Source organism: Aspergillus lentulus (genome assembly GCF_001445615.1).
Source record: "Aspergillus lentulus DNA, contig: Alt17, strain: IFM 54703, whole genome shotgun sequence".
Classification (NCBI taxonomy): domain Eukaryota; kingdom Fungi; phylum Ascomycota; class Eurotiomycetes; order Eurotiales; family Aspergillaceae; genus Aspergillus; species Aspergillus lentulus.
In genome coordinates this window covers 489,814-510,792 of record NW_028322112.1, presented here as the reverse complement: position 1 = coordinate 510,792, position 20,979 = coordinate 489,814, and the positions used below count along the sequence as shown (strand labels likewise).

General features: G+C 51.4%; 9 protein-coding genes across 9 annotated transcripts; 6 read left to right on the top strand and 3 right to left on the bottom strand.

The window, feature by feature from the left end:
- Nucleotides 1-452: 452 nt before the first annotated feature.
- On the top strand, nt 453-3,940 carry ALT_9214 (CDC5/polo family serine/threonine-protein kinase; the record flags this gene model as incomplete). The annotated part of the gene is made up of 6 exons (XM_089600567.1): nt 453-710; nt 783-914; nt 969-1,225; nt 1,284-1,499; nt 1,566-3,330; nt 3,386-3,940. 6 exons carry the CDS (start codon nt 453-455, stop codon nt 3,938-3,940), a joined length of 3,183 nt encoding a protein of 1,060 aa, XP_089455064.1.
- Nucleotides 3,941-4,574: 634 nt separating this feature from the next.
- Nucleotides 4,575-5,797, top strand: ALT_9213 (NAD(P)-dependent alcohol dehydrogenase; the record flags this gene model as incomplete). Its single annotated transcript, XM_033559813.2, has 2 exons — nt 4,575-4,727; nt 4,790-5,797. 2 exons carry the CDS (start codon nt 4,575-4,577, stop codon nt 5,795-5,797), a joined length of 1,161 nt encoding a protein of 386 aa, XP_033415704.2.
- Nucleotides 5,798-5,925: 128 nt separating this feature from the next.
- Nucleotides 5,926-6,870, bottom strand: ALT_9212 (CDP-alcohol phosphatidyltransferase family protein; the record flags this gene model as incomplete). Its single annotated transcript, XM_033559812.2, has 4 exons — nt 5,926-6,100; nt 6,147-6,304; nt 6,354-6,730; nt 6,792-6,870. The coding sequence occupies 4 exons, from the start codon at nt 6,868-6,870 to the stop codon at nt 5,926-5,928; spliced, it is 789 nt and encodes a 262-aa protein (XP_033415703.2).
- Nucleotides 6,871-7,374: 504 nt separating this feature from the next.
- Nucleotides 7,375-8,091, bottom strand: ALT_9211 (putative N-acetyltransferase YafP; the record flags this gene model as incomplete). Its single annotated transcript, XM_033559811.1, has 2 exons — nt 7,375-7,613; nt 7,698-8,091. 2 exons carry the CDS (start codon nt 8,089-8,091, stop codon nt 7,375-7,377), a joined length of 633 nt encoding a protein of 210 aa, XP_033415702.1.
- Nucleotides 8,092-8,390: 299 nt separating this feature from the next.
- ALT_9210 (uncharacterized protein) lies at nt 8,391-9,317 on the bottom strand (the record flags this gene model as incomplete). The annotated part of the gene is made up of 1 exon (XM_033559810.1): nt 8,391-9,317. One exon carries the CDS (start codon nt 9,315-9,317, stop codon nt 8,391-8,393), a length of 927 nt encoding a protein of 308 aa, XP_033415701.1.
- A 3,762-nt stretch (nt 9,318-13,079) lies between these two features.
- On the top strand, nt 13,080-13,678 carry ALT_9209 (uncharacterized protein; the record flags this gene model as incomplete). Its single annotated transcript, XM_033559809.2, has 3 exons — nt 13,080-13,291; nt 13,345-13,551; nt 13,603-13,678. 3 exons carry the CDS (start codon nt 13,080-13,082, stop codon nt 13,676-13,678), a joined length of 495 nt encoding a protein of 164 aa, XP_033415700.2.
- Nucleotides 13,679-14,349: 671 nt separating this feature from the next.
- ALT_9208 (D-isomer specific 2-hydroxyacid dehydrogenase family protein) lies at nt 14,350-15,594 on the top strand (the record flags this gene model as incomplete). The annotated part of the gene is made up of 4 exons (XM_033559808.2): nt 14,350-14,497; nt 14,550-14,616; nt 14,680-14,963; nt 15,011-15,594. 4 exons carry the CDS (start codon nt 14,350-14,352, stop codon nt 15,592-15,594), a joined length of 1,083 nt encoding a protein of 360 aa, XP_033415699.2.
- Nucleotides 15,595-15,928: 334 nt separating this feature from the next.
- On the top strand, nt 15,929-16,657 carry ALT_9207 (uncharacterized protein; the record flags this gene model as incomplete). Its single annotated transcript, XM_033559807.1, has 1 exon — nt 15,929-16,657. The coding sequence occupies one exon, from the start codon at nt 15,929-15,931 to the stop codon at nt 16,655-16,657; it is 729 nt and encodes a 242-aa protein (XP_033415698.1).
- Nucleotides 16,658-16,927: 270 nt separating this feature from the next.
- ALT_9206 (uncharacterized protein) lies at nt 16,928-20,953 on the top strand (the record flags this gene model as incomplete). Its single annotated transcript, XM_089600566.1, has 5 exons — nt 16,928-17,261; nt 17,308-17,621; nt 17,672-17,793; nt 17,851-18,464; nt 19,761-20,953. The coding sequence occupies 5 exons, from the start codon at nt 16,928-16,930 to the stop codon at nt 20,951-20,953; spliced, it is 2,577 nt and encodes an 858-aa protein (XP_089455063.1).
- Nucleotides 20,954-20,979: the final 26 nt, after the last annotated feature.

The window sequence follows — 20,979 nt, the reverse complement described above, 5'->3', positions numbered from 1 at the left end:
CCGCCTCTCATCAGGGCTGTCAGTTTGATTGTTGTGGCGTTACATGCATATCATTGTTTCAGAGAGTTATAGTTGACCATATTTTTCTACTTGCACTTGATTTTTGGTAAGAAATCACTCACCCCGAATCCGAGTTCTTTGTTTCCACGACGGAACACCGAGACATTGGATGACCCGGTTCCAGACGTACTGACAGATTTGAGCCATAGATACCAAAAGCAGCTCTTCTATTATACCCCTTTTCGCTCCGTCTTGCGTTGATTGTCTCTATTGTAGCGATACTTTTATGACCTCGACAAATATTTCGTCTCACCTTGCCTGGTCGCACGCTTGATCTCCAATGCGAAAATTGATGCCCACGCAGAACAAGGAATTCGATCGAAGGACTGGAATTGAAGATGGAAGCATTGTCGCCGCGATCGACGAATCACTTGATCAGACCTAAAGTCAGCATGGAGCGAAAAGTCCTGGACAAGAATGCCGCTGCCGCCGCAGCAGCGCAGAAAGCCGCTTCGTCGAAAATTCATGCGCCTCCACCACCATCGCTGGTTGTAGAGCCCGCGGAAGGGGGTGAGCGCTATTCTACTGGTGCTTTTCTTGGAAAAGGAGGTTTCGCAATCTGCTACGAAGGAACGCTATTGCGGAATGGAAGAGTCTTTGCAATGAAGGTGGTGAGGGCTGAGATGGCGCAGAAAAAGATGCAGGAGAAGGTATGTCTCGAGTCGCATCCGTCCGCATTGACGTGCTTTTATCAACCCTGTTCTAACCAGAACACTCTGTAGTTTCGAACCGAACTTCAAATACATTCGAAAATGCGACATCCCCACATCGTCGAATTTCATCGCGCCTTTGCATTTGACAAGTGTATCTATGTGGTCCTGGAGCTGTGTCCAAACGGTTCAGTAATGGACATGGTGAGGAAAAGGAAGTGCTTGAGCTTGCCCGAAGTGCGACGATTCATGATACAGCTTTGCGGTGCCGTCAAGTATCTCCACAAGAGGAGTGTTGCGCATCGTGATCTGAAAATGGGAAATCTGTTTTTGGATCGTAATATGGACATCAAAGTGGGAGATTTTGGACTGGCAGCGATGATTATCTCTGAAAAGGACGAGAAGCGGAGGAAAACGCTGTGTGGGACACCGAACTATATTGCTCCAGAGGTCCTTGATAAGAGTAAGGGTGGTCATACCCAGAAGGTTGATATTTGGTCGTTGGGTATAATATGGTAAGCAAGACTAGAGTCATGACACGCACGGGGTTCCTACTAACAAATATTTTCGAAGCTTCGCGATGCTTACCGGTTATCCGCCTTTTCAGTCTAAAACACAGGAAGAAATATACAAGAAAGTCAGGAATCTGAGTTATGTTTGGCCCAGCGGCACTCAGTGCGCCAATCACATCCCCGACGAGGCCAAATCTCTGGTCAGCTCTTGTCTCAATCTCTCAGAGAACGAGCGGCCTGACCCAGACGACATTGTCGAACATCCATTCTTCAATATGTATGATGGATGTATCCCTCGTCGACTGGACCCAACTTGCACTGTTTCGACGCCGATCTGGCTTAGGTCGGATGAGCCTCGTGGTGATCGCATGATGCTCGGTCATAGCCTGGAGTATGACGAGAAGCTGTCAGGCTACATAGAGCATGTTGATGACCCGACACAGCGATACCTCATCTGCCGGACGGCTTTCTACAGTCTCTGTGGAGTCGGACGTAAACCAGATGGGACAGCTCGCAAGTCCGTTGGCAAAAACTGTTCGAAATCTGCATTTGCGGAGTGTCTATCTGAGGAAGAAAAGGGAATGCAGCCGATTATGCCGCTGCCCGAAGACATGGTCTACAGATACCCTAGTGACCCAGACGGGGACTGGAGCACGCCCAGTCCTGGCCTTGCACTCGGCAAGGATGACTCGTCACTGGACGGTACGAGGTCCTCTGGTAAGCGTACTGTATCCATGCGCAGTAATTCTGCCTCTCTTTCCAGAACCCAAGCCGCTCTTGCTGCAGCCCAGCAACGACGGAAAGAACCGCAGAGTCATGCTGCAACGCTTCGACAACAGGCAATGGGTGCTCGAAGCTCGGTCAGGAGGATTGCGGCTATTTGTGATCTACCGGCGGTGGTAGAACCCGAGTCTGCTGCTCCTGTCGTGCCAACCGGCGGACTCGCGGAAAGACCCATACGCGCGCGACGCGGAGTGGCGGTCTCGTACTCAGGTTCAACGCGTGACTTGGACAGGAAGATTGTGCCATCTACCAGTGACCCTGGGATGCTAACAGTGGGTAAAACACGGTCGCAGTCTCGACGACTCGGAGCGGCAAGCAACGACGCACTTTCCGCTCCCGCCGTCATCAAAGAGCGGTCTGTCTCCTCAGCGTTGGACAATCTACCTACGAGGTTACGCCAAAGCTCTGCACGTTCAGTTGCGAGGCAAGAAGCTCTCCAATCTTCCAAGCGGCAGGAGCTAGAAGAAGATGTCAAGGCGATGGAAGTGCCAAGTGGAGATGGCCGTCTGCGAACAGAAGCCGCCGTAAGCCGTTCCAGTAGCAAAACAGCCTCCACGTCAAGCAGTAAGCGCTCGACATTAGGACTGTATCCACTCCTTCATCCGGATGATCACTGCGAGATGATGCCAAGGACATCTCTCGAGGATGTCAACACCGACCTCCGACTGATGCTTTCTAACCTGGTGCCTCCGACATCTGGTCGCCGGCGCGTAAGCTCGAGAAGGACACCCCATGCATACGTCATCAAATGGGTGGACTACACTAATCGTTATGGCATTGGGTATGTTCTAGATGACGGTAGTGTGGGATGCGTGTTCAAAGCGGAGAACGGCCAGCCGGCCAGTGGAGTTCTGCTACGGAATGGTGAAAGGCATATCCGTCGGAAAGCCCGTAGCCTAAGCAAACAAAAGGATGCAGCCTCTACCTACTCGGAGGCTGATCAGCTCGTGCCTCGTAACGGCAAGCCGGTGGAATTCTACGAGAACTGCGAAATCACATCGTCGGATGGTCTGACGGGCATCAGGCGTGCGCTCGTTCCCCCTTCTGTTTTCGAGGTGAAGCCGTCTTCCGATGGCTCCTCTGGTGCTGGAATCAAGGTTCGCACAAACTCCGGTCTCGAACGCGCGCGTGCCGATGCAGAGAAGATCAAACGCGTGAAGCTGGTTGATCAATTTGGCAAGTATATGATTGGATCCTTGGGGAGACATGACGACGATGACGTCTCGGAAGACGATAAACCAACAGACGGGCTTGGCCAGTTTATCAAGTTCTACCAGCGATTGGGCAATGTCGGTGTCTGGGGGTTTGGCGACGGAGCTTTCCAGGTTTGTTAGCCCACCTTTGCAACTTGATACACGTTCTAATCATGCTCTCGAATAGTTCAATTTCCCCGACCACACAAAGCTTGTCATTTCCCCCGGTCGTACAAGAGCCTCATCACCCTGGATTGACTTCTATCATCTCTCCCCTTCTGCGGCCCGGTATCTGAGTGCAAAGGGAAAGATGCACCCGTCCGGATTTGACACTCGAGCCGTCGCTTCAGACGAGGCCACGGCATTCCTGAGCATTGCACATGGCAGCACGATGAGCTCCGTGGATGAGCGCATTCGCGATGTTCTGGAAGCCAACTTTTTCCTGGAGAAGATCAGCTTTATCAAGGAAGTCATGAAGAGCTGGGTTAAGCATGGGCGCTTGGGAGGTGGACCATCGCAAGATCAGACTTTAGCTGACGCTTCCAAGATGCTTTGGGAGGGCATTCAGGAGCGGGCGCAACTTGGAGGAGGCAAGTTTGTTTGGGTGACCGTCGGGGCTCCTGGAGGGGATGGCGAGTATCGATCCATTTCTCTGAAAGAGAAAGAATCAGAAGGAAGAGAGAATGACCCGGAAATGGAGTCTTTACGAGAGCGATTGCGGGCATTAGCTACCAAGCCGTAGATTCGGCAACCTTTCCAGCTACAACTTACGATGTCACGACTTTGCGATTGTGTTTTCCTTGGCTCAGGATTCAAGCCTGCGATCACTGAAATTTCTTTTGTGATATCCAACAAAGCGCCGAGTGGTTTGCATAAAGCTTATAGCTTCGTTCTGTCAATTAGCATTGAACACAATTTGCTGCTACTCTTTCTTGAGATACAATGACTCCAATGTACTGATATCCTGTTATGGAGGAAGTGGTCTCTTGTATCGCGTATCCGTTCTCTCATCTCATGATAAATCCTTTTCTAGTCTGAATCCAACAGCGCACCGTTATCGTGCTTGTATGGCATCGAAACAGTGCTCGTCTGAGCCCAGCTGCCAGGAGCTGACCATCTGCTTGGACATTGGAGGCGCATTCGACCTCCACAGCCATAGACCAGTGGAAAAAATCTCGAGGTATCTCCAGGAGTTTCTTTGAATGATTCCATGCGCTACGGCCTTCTGTCACTGTGTCATGTAATACAGGTGTCTATCGTGCGGGGTTAGATAGCCCCTCTGTCTTCGAGCAGGTGGCATTCAACATCTAGCATTCATCGATTTGCCCAATATTTCCGGCCTTACTGAGATCTGTCTGCAATTTACCCATGACCAAATGGGCACCGTCTCTTTGTCAGAGATGCAGAATCCGTCATGTCTGCTGTACGGCCGGTTTGACGCAAGATTCGAAGATAGACCCATCCCACAGATCGAGGACCCATCCGACGTGATAATTCGCATCGCATACACCGGCGTCTGCGGAAGCGACGTAAGTCACATACCTCCCTTCCCCTGGCCATCACAGAACCCAAATCTAACAGCAAGCACCAGGTCCATTTCTGGCTCCATGGCGGAGTCAAACGCCTCGTATCCCCCGAGCAACCGCTCGTCATGGGCCACGAAGCGTCCGGCATCGTCCACGCCGTTGGACCCTCGGTTTCTACCCTCCAACCTGGAGACCACGTCGCCATTGAACCGGGCTACCCATGTCACCGGTGCGCCTGCTGCAAGAGCGGCCGGTACAACCTCTGCCCGCGGATGAAGTTCGCTGCGGCGCCGCCGAGCTGCCACGGCACGCTGACGAAGTACTTCCGTCTGCCTGCGGATTACTGCTACAAGATCCCTCCTGGGACGCTAGGGCTCGACGAGGCGGTGCTGATGGAGCCGCTGGCGGTGGCGGTGCACTCGGTGCGACAGGTGGGTGTGCGACCGGGGGATCGCGTGGCGGTGTTTGGTGCGGGCACGGTAGGCTTGCTCTGTGCAGCGGTGGCGAGGGAGTTTGGGGCCGCGACAATTTTTATGGTTGATATTAACGCAGCGAAGCTGGAATTCGCGTGGTCGTTTCTCGCGAGCGAGGGGATGTTCTTGGGGACGTGGCTGCCTTCTGCTCCCGGGTCTTCGGAGGAGTACGCCGCCGCTTTGCTGGCTGCGTGTGAGCGAACGGAGAACCGGAGCGACGAGATCCCCGGCTTTGATGTCGCTATTGAGGCTACGGGCGCGGAGCCGTGCATTCAGATGGGGATTGAGGTGCTTCGGGTTGGGGGTGCGTTTATCCAGACGGGGCTTGGGAAGCGGAATGTGAGCTTTCCTATTTGCACGGTTGCAGAGAAGGAGCTTGTGGTAAAGGGGTGCTTTCGGTATGGGCCTGGGGATTTCAAAATGGGGCTGCAGTTTGCGGTTGAGGGGAGGATTCCTGTCAAGGAGTTTATTACGAAGGTGTTGCCTTTTGAGAGGGCGACGGAGGCCTGGGAGACGACGAGACGGGGAGAGGGCATCAAGACGTTGATTGAGGTGTCCAGTGAGGCAGAGATCCATGAAAGTTTGAACATTCAGGTTTAATATAATAACAGCAGCCTGCGGTCACTGTTCTAATACCATATCATAGTATTTAACTGCAAAGCATATTTGTGACATGTTCAGTATGAAAATCAGTCTCTCAAGAACAGTCTGTATGTGCATCGGCCAAGTCATTCAGATTTCGCTCGCAGCAAGCGTGCTTTCCTCCTCATCTCAGCATCACCCCATGCCAGCCACCTACTCGCTTCTACTAGTTGTATCACATTCACATACTGCTTGAACAGCATGAACGGCAACGAGAGGGTAAGCAACAACCACGGCATGAAACTGTCGATTTTATTGGCCCTAGATTCGATCAGCACCAGTCCTGCCTCGCCAGAGCTATACTTACCGAGCCATTTCCATAGCTCCAGCACTCCAAGGCAATCCCCAAATCTGGGATGCTGTTTCGTCAGTTCCTTGAGGCATCAGCAACGGCGAAGAGAACGAAAGAAGATACAGCGCGATGAAAAACGCCTCGGTCATCGTGCATACAGTAAACAGAACGTTCTGTAGATACGTTAATTCATAATATCTGTATTCAAATGGTGATGCAGACCTGATTAGAGTAATATATTCTCATAACCCAGGGCCGACTCTCATCGATATCCTTGTGACTCTGGGTCTGTCCGCCCATTGCCAGGGTGGCATACATATGGATGTAGTGGCTTGAATAGTCCAGACTAATCAGTGCCTGAAAGACGATACTCCATCTGGGGAACGCAGATGCGAGAAAGACCAGCAGACAGGTTGTTGTGCATCGGTCGGTGATCATGTCCAGGATGGCGCCGAAGCGTGTTGACTGTCCGAGGCGTCGGGCAGCTGCTCCATCTAAGGCGTCTAGGAGGCATGAAATGCTGTATAGGAGTGAACAGGTTCGTGGGTGATAGGGCATGTAATAAAGGGAGGCAATGGCGAAAACGATTCGGGTGTAACCTAATGAATAGTCAGTAAGGTATTGGGTGACACGGGGCTGTACGGCTTGAGATTCTCGTACCTATCAAGTTTGGGGTAAAGAGAAAAACATTCTCTTCCTTTTCGTTTACCGGTTTTTGATTGATCGGATGGGTGGACATGGTGTTAGACGGTTGCAGCGATGATCTCTGGGTAAATCATTGATTCTGAATAAAGACGGTTACCAATTTACAAGGATGAGCTAGATTGATCATGTGTCTTGATTGGAAGGGTCTTTTCCGACAGACACTAGACAGGGATCAGGATTACTGATAAATAGTAGAGATCCACATCTCTCCTATCATCATCCTAGCCTGATGTTCAGAGTCATTGTATCCTCAGAGGGTATCGCTGTATCACTACCCTAGATATTAGTTCCACTTTCTGGCTCTCAGGAGCAATGAGATGTATTATCTCTAACGAGTCTACATGCTTCCAGGGGGTTTCTACCCGATGCTTGCTTTGATCTCCTCCAACTACATCCCATCAGGCCATCATCGTGACCGTATCCTAGGACTTGGTCTTTCCAAGACAATACTTGACCTTCACCTATGCAATACTCTATACCTTATCCATCCCTTTCTAAACACCCAAAAACAACCAGCATCCAGAAACATAACAATGAATCAATTATCCCTCCCAGCCGGGCCGGCCCGAAGCATATACCCCTGCACATACCCACCCACCACCTCCCTCTCCTCCACCAACCGAAACCCAAACTTCTCATACAGCGGCCTCCCCACCGGCGACGCCGACAGATACGTCTCCAGTCCCACCTCATCAGCCCTCTCCAATCCCCACCGGAGCAGTCTCGACGCGAGTCCCCGCCCAGCGTACTCCGGTCTGGTCCCCAGCATCTCCAGATCTAGACAGTTAGCATGCACCTTTCTGTAACAGAGGCTATAAGGAAATCGCAGCTATAAGGAAAAGCTGAGGGGAAAGGAAATACAGTAATGAGGCCGAGCACCCATAATCTTCCGCTTCATCTCCGCCATTCCACTAAAGAATACCTCGCACAGCTCCCTGTCGGAACTAGCGGGGTAGTGATGCTCATCGCCTGCATGCGAATGCGAATGTTTCAAGGGGACATCCTCGGGGGAGGATTGAACTGGGAGCTGCCACACGGCAAACGCGACGATGGCCCCATCTGCTGAGTCGATTACCTTGAGGACGGTCTTGTGTGGGTTGTTGATGAAGGAGGTGAATTGGGCGGTCCAGTAGGCCGTTACGTCTGGGGTGCATGGAAACAGGCGCTGGTTGAAGGGGTCGCGGAAGGCGGCGAGGAAGACGGTTGTTAGGGCGGGGGAGTCTGTGGGGGTTGCGGGGAGGAGCTCAAAGGACATTTTCCTTGCTCTTTTGTTGTGTATCTATTTGTATATTTTATATTGGGTTGTGGATCTATGGTTTTGATAAGATGAAAACGCGGTGAGAGTAAGACAGATGAAATATGATGTGCCAAGACTTGCAGCTGTGGGACGAGTGGAGCATATTGCCCGAGTATGTTGTATGACTTGCATCTCATCTGTACTGATTATAAGGTATGTGTTTGTTGTGGTGAATGCTACAGATATCGATCATGCGGGTTCATTAGGATTAGCTATTAGCAGAGTTTATGCACATAACGTTCAAGTCAGATGAGTTATCAAACCCGGTCATAATGCGGGTGGCTCTGCTCATAATGCGGGTTCCTCTGCTCATAATGCGGGTTCCTCTGCTCATAGTGCGGGTTCTTCTCCAATACCGGCTCAGGAACAGACACCGGGCTGCCCGCATCAGGCTTTCCAGGCTGCTGCGATTCAGGTGCCCGCGCTTGCGGCAGAAACGACCGACGAGTCTGCCCCGGTCCAGCTGACGAGCGATTCTCCCCGCTCTTGGTCGCCTCGATCTCCCGCTTGACACCCTCGTACATGCTCTCGATGAAAAGAATCTCCTCCTGGACATCCAGCTGGCAGCCGTCGAGGCAGAACTCGCGCTCTCGCTGCTCAATATATTCCCGAATATTCCGCCATTCATTTTGGTAGTGCTTCAAACGATCGGGCAGCCCAGACCCCTTGAGATAGGTCAGTATACCCGCCATGATAGTGTTGATGGCGCCAAAGGCCGTGACGGCGTTGTGGGGCCCGCGTGCAGCGCCGAGAGCCGTCAGTGCGGCCGCGACCACAATCTGGATGCCCAGACAGGTGTTCATGAGGATGCTGAAAAAGCTGAACCGCTGTGCGGCGGCTTGCTCGGCGCGCACGACGCGCGTGTAGATGCCGACGTTGGGCGCGCTACGCGGGTGATGGTGCGGGATTGCTAGGGCCGGGACGGTGTCGATGCCGGTGAGAGCGCGGAAAACGAGCAGTTTGTCTGATGGCGGGATCAAGGTGCTGGCGTGGGTGGTCGCTACCGTCAGGCGGCGGGCGAGTTGTGGATTATTTGCGGAGCCCATGGATAGACCCTCGTTTTCTTGGTCATGCAGTCCGTGCATTGTAGGGTAGTGAGGGTAGCCCTGTTCCTCGCGATCAACGGGGTCGATGATTGCTGTCAGGACACGCCTGAGAAGGGTCGGTCGGGGTCGTTCGGCCATGGTTGTTTGCACCTTGGCTCTTTGGCTCTGCTTTAGAACAGGTGACTGGACGAGCTGTAAAGAGTCTGTGTAAGTTGGAATTCAATGTCGAGCGTGCGGGACAGCCCCATGATACTTAAGGATCTGTCAAGCACCGCGAGCTTCCGAAAGTGGACTCCATTTCCTGTCTTTGCTTATTTTTTTCCCTCCTGTTTCTTCGTCCCAGCTTGGTCTTGACTCAGCTAGCCTAGGGCCCGGCGGCTGCAGCCAAAGATATGAGTGCCGAATCATATCGAAGATAGTGCCAGTGAAGTGAAATGAGATGGGAAAACTTGACCAATAATCAAGCCATTCATGTCCGCCGATGCCTGAACAAGACGACCGACTGCAGATCAGCATGTTTTGGGCAATGAGTCCGGCCGATCCCTCGGGAGCTCAGGCGTGCGGGAGCGGCCCTCTGAAGAACCAGACCCAGACATTCACAGCAGGACTACTTCGTATACGGAGTATTCGGCACGCAAACTCCTCCTTACTCGTGCTCCTTGCTCTGTCAAATGACTATTCCGTGCAGGAACTTGATTACACCCATGGGTATGATGCGCATAGTGGTGGAAGGGACAGCGGACGATTTGGAATACTGATGTCGACGCAGAAGTGGGAATGCGAACTCTTCATTTAGCGTGTCTTGGCGATGGACACACGGGAAGTTAAAGAGTGATTGACGAACTGGAGATCAAGGCTCAAGATGTGATGGACAATTTTGTTGCTGAAGATGGGGATGGGTCAAGTCCAGACTCTGTGCAAAAGTGTCACTCGTGCGGTCGGAAAATCTCCCCACCAATAGATTACCATTAATACTCTGTAGAGCACACTGTTTCGAGTCGTTCGAAGATACAACTCGTCAAGTCAGTGTTTTCATGACAATGAACATGAGGAAAGTCTGGCATCAGCGTGTTGATCATCAATAGGTCTTCGTGTTGCAGTCTTGTTTCACGCAACATGAAACACTTTGCTGAAGATACAGAGTAGTCATGCGGCATGACAGATCGGAGAGATTCTGATCAATAACCAATCTAATCAGCGATCCTCTACATGCACATGACCTTTTGCAGCACCAAGCAGGAGGCTGGACAATCCATCTTAGGTATAGTGGCTTAGCTCAGAACCCCAGTAGAGCCTAAACAGTTGTATCACTGGGTGCACCTCTTATAAGGGTCCTTTTCTATGGCGAATATCTACGAAAGGATGATCTTGATGATAATGAACCAGAAGAATGTTTGATGTCCAAAGTGTCCTTGGATATTCCGCGGAGCATTGGCCCGACACAGTTGTCTTCATCCTTTCTGATCTCGGCTTCAGTACCAGTCTTCTGCAACTCCAAGTCGGACATCTTCCATGCGTGCACAAGCCAGAGGCAGAGAGCTGCTCCTATATACATAAAGTCAGTAAATATCTGGGCATGCAGAAAATTGGTTCGGTTCAGCAAATGTGCTCGGCATGACCACCGAGAGCCGGAGTATAGACAGGGCAGATGGTAAGACTTGCAATCCCACAACTTCGACGGCAACCGGAGCAACGGTAGTCGTGAAGGTTGGGGCAACAACGCGGCCAACCAGGGCATAGAAGATGAGGACCCCAAAACTTTTGGCAAAGATCCAGATTACAAGAGAAAAGAGACCAGCCAAGAAGGTACAAGCGGCTGCGGTGTTTAGTGGTCCAAAGCTATTGCTGGCGTACCCTATAGCGGGTCGGCCAAGGCCTCCTCCAAGATTGAATATAGCCCAGTGCTTGCGTAGCTGGGGATGGGAAAAAGAAGGACCACATAGCCCAGCACGCTAAAAAGGGAGCGTCAGCGGCTGAACCACTGAGGGATGATACCAACGGTGCCACTGAATTGCATTCCCATCCCGAATCCAAAACACAAGGCCTGACTCAAAAACAATCGCCAAATCTCGGTCGCCCATGACGCTCCTAACAATGCTGCGCTCTGGAGTATAATTCCTATCGTCAAGGTAGTCCTTGTCCCCCATTTTCGAGTAGTGATTGTTGCGACTGGAGCGGTGAACTGGGCCATACTGAGGGAAAGGCCTCCGATAAAGGCAAAGTCTGGGTCTGATGCGTCCGGAAATGTATTCGTGTCCAGATAATGTGCCAGAAATATACCATATGACTAATTACAACGAAAATTAGCAAATCAAGCCATTGCCTGAAGGCCACGAGAACTCTACACTATTGATTTCCCAAGTATGAGCATTGACCAAAAAGACGCACAGCACACAGACCCAGCCATAACCACCGTCTGGGGCAGGCTCTACCTCTCTGCGTGCCGGTGGTGCTTCCTCGGGGTCAGTGTTGACCGGTTTGTCGTTCGCAGGGTCATTCTCGGATGGCGTCTTCTGTGAAAAGTCAATAGAAGGATGTTTGGAGTCGTGGCCAGGTGAAGACGCTGTTATCGCCTGACTCGAGTAATCATTCTTCTCCAACTGCATTTCTGGAGTAGAGCAGAACACAACGGAGGTAGGCTGGCGTGGTAAAAGCCCGTGAAGACTGTGCGTAAGACCTTGGCTAAATACCTCACTGACTGAGACATACGTAGAACTAGATGGACGGAGTATAGATCTAGGGACGAAACTCCCAGATCTTATGCACATATATCTGTACACCAGGGATTAATTTAAATTACTACTTAGAAGCGAACCACATTCTGGAGAAATGAGTCATGTACCTTGTCCATATGCAAACCATTGTCTGAAAAAGACACGCAACTCATGTACATTATCTTTATATGGCATGGAGCCCCGAGATACCCCAGTCCATGCCCCATAGTGGATCCGGCCCGGGGGCGGAAGTAAACTTGCGTAGAGTCTTTTAATCCTCCAGTGATCGATAAATTTGACGCACGCCACGATAACTCTGGATTGTTCCACCATTGGTCCATATCCACTATTGTCCAGTATCATAATGATTGTTACAAGCCATGTAAGTCGATCAAGAAGTAAGCTTAACCTTGGGGCGGGCAATACATCATTCGATGGTGATGGTGATTTGCCAGGAATCTTATTCCTTTCCTCAACTTTCAAGGAAAATTGACAGGACCGAACAATAGTAAACGATTCAGCTTGAGGTTGTCTGACTGCAAAGGATGTCTGTCTATAACGTTGACACCGTATGAAGCAAGGCATAAGAGGCGTCCAGTATCAGAATGCTCACTGTTAAGAATCACTATTACAGGTGGCTATGCATATAACTAACTTCGCGAGTCATTTGTGGACCTGGCTTGCAGTCGAGCAGGGGACCTGAGGCCATGAGGTAACAATAAGCAACATTATTGGTCCCCATCAACATGCACATGCATCTATAATAAAGTGCGGCAAAAGTGTACCTAAGCCCCTGCACGTAGGAGGCGAACTTAAGTGGAGCAATATAGTCCTCCAGTATCCAAGTAATGCCGTGGATTTGACACATGCCACTATACTCTCGATTGTTTCGCCATACCTCACTATCATAACGTTATTTACAAGCCGCGCAAGCCCTTTAAGTTCCTTAAGCCTCTGGACGCTCAAAAGTAATATAATCATATGGCTTGGCTGTCCTCACTGTAGGTAGGAGTAAACTCGAGTGGGGGAATTCAATTCTCCACTACAATTGGCCCACACCCCTTTACCACAATCGTGCGCACTTTCCAGACTGTCATTGGGGAGGAGACGAAGGCACAAATGCTGGAACAACGGAATAAACTCCCGGATGCGGTTGTTGCCTGCATCGGTGGCGGCAGTAATTGGAATGTTTTATCGGTTTCTTGACGATCCAAGTGCGAAGCTCCTGGTAGTCGAAGCCGGGGGTGACGGCCTTGAGACGAAGAGGCATGCCGCTACTCTAAATGGCGGCACTACGGAGGTCTTGCACGGAAGCAGGACATATGAGTTGCTGGATCAGCTCGGACAGATACAAGATACCCATTCCATTTCAGCTGGCCTGGACTATGCCGGGGTTGGGTGTGTAGAGTCTGCATATTTCCCTGACGTATCATCGCTAACTATCTGAACAGGCCAGAGCTGAGTTCTTGGAAAGACTCAGGACGCGCAGAATTTATTGCCGTTACCGATGCTCAAGCTCTCGAGGGGTCCAAGCTGCTCAGTGAGTTGGAGGGGATCAGTCCCGCTCGAGAGACTGCTCATGCAGTCTGGGGCGCTGTTGAGCTGGCCAAGACCATGAAGAAAGACCAAGATGTTGTTATCTGTGTTAGCGGAAGAGGGTATGTCTATTCCCACAATGCACCTTGCGCTCTCGACTGACTTGTATCCAGTAACAAGGATGTGGAAAGCGTAGCGGAGGAACTGCCTAGACTTGGACCAAAGATTGGGTGGGATTTGAGGTTCTAATAGAACAACAGTTGTTGTCTGACCAATCATTTGGGTTAACTAAAGATGTTAGATGTGATGAGGTCGCCTGGTTGGGGAGAAGCTGAAGTAGACTGCAACACCAAATCAGCATAAGAGCTCTTCAACAGCGCTTTAATGGTAATTGATGCCTTGATGGGTAGTTTACCGACAACTTAGAGGGAATTGATAGTTCATTCAATAATCATCACATTTACGACAAATAAGAGATGCAAACTTCAATGAAATTTGATATTACAGTTGAAGGATCGCTATTTCTACACTGGAATACCAACATTGCCGCTGTACATGCTTTCTGTCCGTAGGCACACGTACACGAGATGTTCACTGATTCTTCTGATCACTGTCGTATGAGCATAACCTCGGTTATCGATGTTCAAACAACCAGCATTAGTAATGCAAGTGTGGGGATTTCTGGATAAGGCCCGATAAGGAAATCTCCTGCGATAGCCGATGGGAATTCTGTCCCCTCCTTCGAGATATTTGCAATTATTGGCAACAATTGCTCATCTGGAGATTCTGGAGCAGACGGGCCGGGTCGATAGTACTGCGTTTGGGACCACCTTTCATACCGGGTCATTTCTAGGGAGTCGACTGTCCTCTTTCTAATATCTTTCAGCGTCTAAGTCTCGACTTTCTGACAACAAAGAGAAATGGGTGATGCGGGTTTAGTCAAGGAGCAGTTGCTCATAGCTTTCATGCATGACCTGCCCGCAGCGGTAATCGAACATATCCGTGCCAAATTTCCCACCGCCGATATTACCATCATTCACCTGGAGAGAATGGCTCCGATCCCAAGTGGTTCGTCATGCACTCTTTCAACTGACATCGGAGACGCTGACGCTTCGCCTAGAATATGCGCGGAAGGCCACCATTATTGTGACTTTTACCAATCTGCCGAATATCGAGGACTCTGCCAAGTAAGTGTACATGACGGCATTCCTACTCAGGTGGCCCTTACCGATGCGAACTGACCGTGCCAGTATCAAGCTGATTCACACTCTCTCGGCCGGAGTCGATCATCTCTTGACCCATCCTATTCTCAAAGACAGCAAGATACCCATCAGCACCAGCTCGGGGATCCATGGACCTCCCATTGCCGAATGGACTGTATTGAACTGGCTCGCAGCGTCGAAAGAGTTTGTTCGGACGTACGAGAATCAAAAGCGGCATGTCTGGGGAGATGTGGATGAATACATGCATGGGCTGCATGACCAGGTTGGGAAGAAGGTCGGCATTCTGGGATACGGAAGTATTGGGCGACAGAGTATGTTATTGACCACTTCAATGAAATGTCTGCTGACGGTGATCCAGTCGCCCGTGTCGCTGTGGCTCTAGGAATGACTGTCCACGCGTATACGGCTTCTCCTCGCCTGACTCCCGAATCCCGTCGCGATACTGGATACATTATCCCCGGCACCGGCGACAAGGACGGCTCAATACCAGTATCATGGCATCACGGCACAGACAAGGCATGTATCCATTCATTTCTGAGTCTCGGATTGGACCATCTGGTAGTCTGTGTGCCATTAACGGCGCAAACACATCATCTTCTCGGAGCTGAAGAATTCGCCGTCTTATCCTCACACATACCCGCCGGACATCCCAAGCCATATCTGACCAACATTGCACGCGGAAAGGTCGTCGACCAAGACGCATTGATCGCGTCTCTCCGGTCAGGTGAGTTGAGCGGGGCAGCGCTGGATGTCACCGATCCGGAACCGCTCCCTGCGGATCATCCGCTATGGGATGTGCCAAATGTGCGAATCAGTCCTCATATTAGCTCCCTGGGCAAGGAATATTTCCCCCGGTCATTGGAAATTGCCAAGGAGAATATGTCACGACTGGAGAGGGGAGAACCGCTGGTCAATGAGTACAAACGGACTAGGGGATATTGATTTGGATATTTTTGACTGGGGAGGACCTTTACTTTTTCTTTCCATGAAGCGCGCATTTCAAGAATTAGAATTGATCCCGGCCCGGCCTTATTTAGATACTTCCTACTTCGGATACAGTACACAAACTGAGTTTGACAGGCGGACATACCATACCCCGCACAGACCAATCAAAGGCAACCCCGCATGCCGCGGTGACAAGCTTATCGCCGGCGCTTATCATTTGGCTGAAAGCCTGGAACCTCAGGAATCCAGGATCGGCTCATCATTCATTCCATCGGGCTTTCCAATTCCAGGTCCCAACACTCGTTCTATCCAATCCTGTATGTGACAGTCAATGTCTCCCTTCCCCTTTCTCTCCCTTCCTCCCGAAGTCCGCCTCCAAATCTACCACTACTTGATCCCCAACATCCCCGTTCGCAACTTCTCCCTGATCCGCAACAAAAAACCGCCCCTCAGACGAGACGGGAAACCCTGCTGCCCCGCCCTCCTCCGCACCAACCATGCAATACACACCGAAGCCATCCGCGAATGGTACAGCGCCGCGGCCTACGAAGTCATCGTCGATGCGAAATATATTCTCTTCTGCGGCAAGATCTTAGCCCCCTATGTCCCGCTTCCGTCTACGATCCGCTACGTCACAACCATGCACCTCTGCATCGCGCTGCAGCGCACTCCCTTACATCTCCTCCGGCCCGAGGCCACGGCACCGCTGGAACACCTCCTGGGCTTCCAGGATAGGCTTGTGACACTGGCGAAGGGAATCGGGGATCCGGTTGGGCGGAGGCTAAGGACGCTCTTGGTGGAGATTGAGGTTGATGTGCCGCTGCTATTGAGCTTGAGTAAGACGCCGGCCGAGCTGCTGGAATTGCTCCGGTGGAACTTGGATCCGGTCAGGCAGAATGTGAGGGGGGTGGAGGTTGTTAAGTGGGAAGTCAAGGAGCAGAGTTATGGGATTCAGAGTCGGGAGTTTCTGGCTGCCTATGGGGAGTTGAGGACGGTCATGCATCGGTTTTTGGAGAATATGAGGGAGGAGATGGTATCCGACGAGGATGAATTGGTTTGATGCTCATGTATGTATTTATGACCATGCATGCAATTATGATAATGATGTAATTAGGGAGTTGTCTGCTAATGATGCTATCTGGGGACCGTCCCAAAAAGGAAAAAAAACATGGCCAAGCAATTAAGCCGACAGCTGACTGTGCCTTGGCGTCAGCGTCATCACAGCCTTGTCTGCTTCAAGACAATAAATTGCAAGAGACGCCATTTACGCAGGTCTTGTTCATTCTACTCCTTTTTCGTCAATTTAACGAAGTTACTTTGTCTAGCCGAGATGGAAAAACCAATTGCTTCGTCCCAAAACAGACGCCGGCAATGCTGGGAATGCCATCGCCGCCGACTAGTCTGCGACTTCTCACTCCCCGGGTGCCGCAAATGCTATACTGCTGGGGTCGAGTGTCCTGGCTACGACGACAAGAAGCCGCTCAAGTGGGTCACAACGGGTGAGGTGACATCTCGGCCGCGGAAGAAGACAGTTCAACAGAGTACTGCCAAGCAGCATGCGTCCGAAGATAGAAGTGACAGCCAAGACGAGGTTTGGAGTTTGAGCGTCCCCCGCGATCGACTGGTCACTGAGTCTGGAGCGATTGTGGAGGCTGCATATTATTGTGAGTTCGCTAGTCGATTTGAATCAGCAACCGTTCTCATAAATAGTCAATACCTGCATTCTACCGGAGTATACTTGCCTGCTCCGGCTAGCCGAAAACGCGTTCATTACTGCCTTTCCCATGGAAAGTCTTCCAGCCATCCCACCCTCGATCCACTGCACTCTTGTCTCTCTAGCGCTGAGCCACCGATTTCACCGACTACTCCCCCGGAACAGCCGTAGCGATTTGCGGGAGATTGAAGCCAAGCATTACCAGCATCGAGGCCAGGCTATTCAGTATCTGAAGGAGGAGATAGGACGTCCAGACAAGTGTCGTACAGACAAAACGCTTGTTGGGGTGATGATGCTGCTATTGAGTGATGTGGGTACCAGTATCTGCTTGCATTGAACTGACGTTGACGAGCATTTTAGTCCAGGCAATCTACTTCTCCCAATTGGCGTCATCACTTCACTGCAGCTCTGGAGATGATCACCCTCCGGGGAGGAGTGGAGAAGGTCCTTCACTCGGCTCCACACCTCAAAGCTTTGTTGCTGTATTTCATGATGTAGATCTCTCCATGGATAGTGGAACATGCGCTGACCAGGTCTAGTATCGGAATCATCAGTAACACGACCAGTCCACCTTCCGACCACATACCCTTGGGCTCGGATGTACGGTCGATCGAGGTGATCTCCCTAATGTACGGGGGAGGCTTCTTCCCTGTTCTCCTCTGTCCACCTGCACTTTTAGCAAATATTATCCAGATCAATCATCTCCGACTGCAGGCCTTCTCGCAACCATCCACCGAGTCCGAAGGAAGAGCTCTGGCCTTGCTAGGCCGGATCACGGCCTTTTCGCCAGAGCAGTGGGCCATGTCTTGCGCCGCCCCCGAAATGGGAATAATTCTTGGCCATGTTTACCGCTCCGCAGTGATACTGTACTGCATATTGTCTCTGCAGAGTCTCTGCGTCCTACCGCGAACGGCACAGCTTAGATCACTGACTGTAACACACGCAAAAGAGCTCTTCGCGTATCTGAAGCAGGCCTGCGGGGCACCTGGGATCGGAAAGTGCATGCTCTGGCCGCTCATTGTGGCCGCAGTGTGCGCTCGGGGCGATCTGGACATGCAACAGTTTGTCCATCGACAGCTCTCCGCTTTGGGAACGGACATCGGGACTCCCTTACCTTTGCTGGCGGCAGTTGTTTTCAGAAATTTCTGGGAGAGTAAGAGCAGAACATGGGATGCCTGTTTTGAGCGACCATACTGTTTTGTTGTATAGGCTGTGAGGCTGTCCGGATATAAGTGGAATTGATCGGCCCATCAGAAGAACGGATCATCATCACTGGTGGTACTCATCTTGGTCTCGTGGCATGTTTATTCGCTTAGGTGAGATGATCTAGGCAGGCAGAGTAGGATTTCAGTCTCCTGCAGACTTGGGGAATAAGGTTGAGGACGGTTGCTCAATGATTGGCCAAGTAAGTCGAGCTAATCTCTAGTTTCTCTTCTATCCATTCTAACGATCTTGTTTTTCTTCATGAAAGGCTTGCGGAGGCTGTGGGAGGTCCGGCTAAGGATTAAGGTGGCTGAGGCTGTGCAGGTTGAATAAGGTTCCCTCGTCATCTATCACTCTTAAAGCTAACCTTGAACCTCCAGGCTACCGCATTAATTACCATGCATTCTCCTGATGTGGCGAAGCTGAGACAATAATATTTTGACGCGGAGACCGTTACCAAGCCAGACCAATCAACCCAGCTCTATTCGACCTAATAAAACCAGGGGCTTGGTCGAGGAAGCAACTCTGGCATGCCAACCTCGCTTCCAGACCCTGATCCTTCCCTTGCGCGGAGAAAGCTCGGAGGATTCGTAAGGATTCGTATCCAGTCCTTGGCGGCTTTGCAAGACTCCGGACTTCTAGTCCTGGATCTGTTTTCGTGTGTTTTTCGGGTTTTTGGCAGATTTGATTTCGACTTCGGAGGAGAGCTTGACCTCCACTATGATTGACTGTCCTGCTCCGGGGACTGGGATGACCTTTCTACTTCTTACTATGAACTATCAGTTTATCAACACGGTGCAGACCGTGATGGCGGCCAGCCAGATAATCGAGATGAACGTGCGATAACAAGAGGAACTGATCGGTCTGGCCCTCTTTACATCAAATGAGGGTGAGGCTAGTGGTCAATACACAACACCTTGGCGAGGCGTCCGTATGACGAAGGATCGTGGCTCTCATCAACGTGGCTATGCTAACGGTGATCAATTACTGAATCAGGGTCTTGATCACCGTGGGATTGGGTCTAGCGATTTATATTTCCTATTTGAATCATCATAGGTGGTATACCGAGAGGTAACTCTTCGGGTGAAACCCGAGGACTTATATAGTCCCTCTTGCTCAAACATTCTGCTTGCCACCGCCGTAATAATTCGGGATCGACCTTCACAATGCATTGGAGTAGACTCCTACATCTGGCACTTGGTATGTATCCCCTACCTGTTCCTCCGAATAAGTGCTGACGTGATAGCGCCCCTTGCCGCCGCCCAAATCTACTCTTTCTCTCCCGCAACCGATATCGTCTATAGCGTGGTAGTACCTGAAAGCACAGCTTCCTCCAACTCCGGGCCAATCTACTTCCAGATCCGCGCACCCACCTCGTATCAATGGGTGGCTCTTGGCCAAGGCTCGCAGATGGCGGGCTCTAACATGTTCATCATGTACGCCGCTTCTGTCAACAATGTCACCCTCTCTCCCCGGTCTGGCAGGGGTCGCTTCCCGCCAGGCTACAACCCCGATGCGCAGATCGAGCTCCTAAACGGTACTGGTATCAGCAACGGGTACATGACCGCCAATGTGCGCTGCAATAACTGCCTTCAATGGACCGGTGGCTCTCTGGATCCGTCCAGCAGCTCAAGTAGCTGGATCTGGGCAGAGAAGCAGGGTACCGCGATTGACTCCAGCGATCCCAGGTACGCTATCACGCGGCATGATTCCCACGGCGTGCACACTATCAGCATGTCACAGGCCCGCGTGGCCAACGTGGATGCATTGAACCCGTTCGCTAGTCAGAACGCGGCCTCAACCCCACAGACAGTAACGGCGGGGACCACAGCCTCCAAGTCGAACTCGATATTAATAGCCCACGCCGTCCTCATGAGCGTCGCCTTTGTCATATTCTTCCCGTCCTTCGCTATCTCAGTCCACATTATCCCCTACTCCAAGACCGTCTCGCGCATCCACGCACCACTGCAACTCTTCACACTGGCTATGGCCCTCGCGGGACTCGGCCTGGGGGTCTACCTCGGCGTTGATACAAACCAAATGGACAAGTACCACCCGATCATCGGCCTGGTCGTTGTCGGCATGCTGGTTCTCTTCCAGCCGCTCATGGGCTTACTCCAACATATGCATTTCCGTCGCAGCGGAGGAAAGAGCCTCTTCGCATACGTGCACCGCTGGCTAGGCCGGATCCTGATCGCCCTTGGCATCATCAATGGCGGGCTAGGGTTCCTGCTTACCAAGAATACGGGCCAGCCTGCGCCGAAGGGCGCGATTATTGCCTACTCGGTTGTTGCAGGTGTGGTCGGCCTGGCGTATATTATTTTCGTGATTGTGCTTCCGTTCACGTCGAAGAAGAGTGCTGCGCCGCAGAAGGTGGCGTCGTCGAATGGGTCCGGTGAGGGAATTGCTGTGCAGGAGAGGAATGGTGCCAGTGATTGATGAGGTATGAGATGTGGATTCCTCTC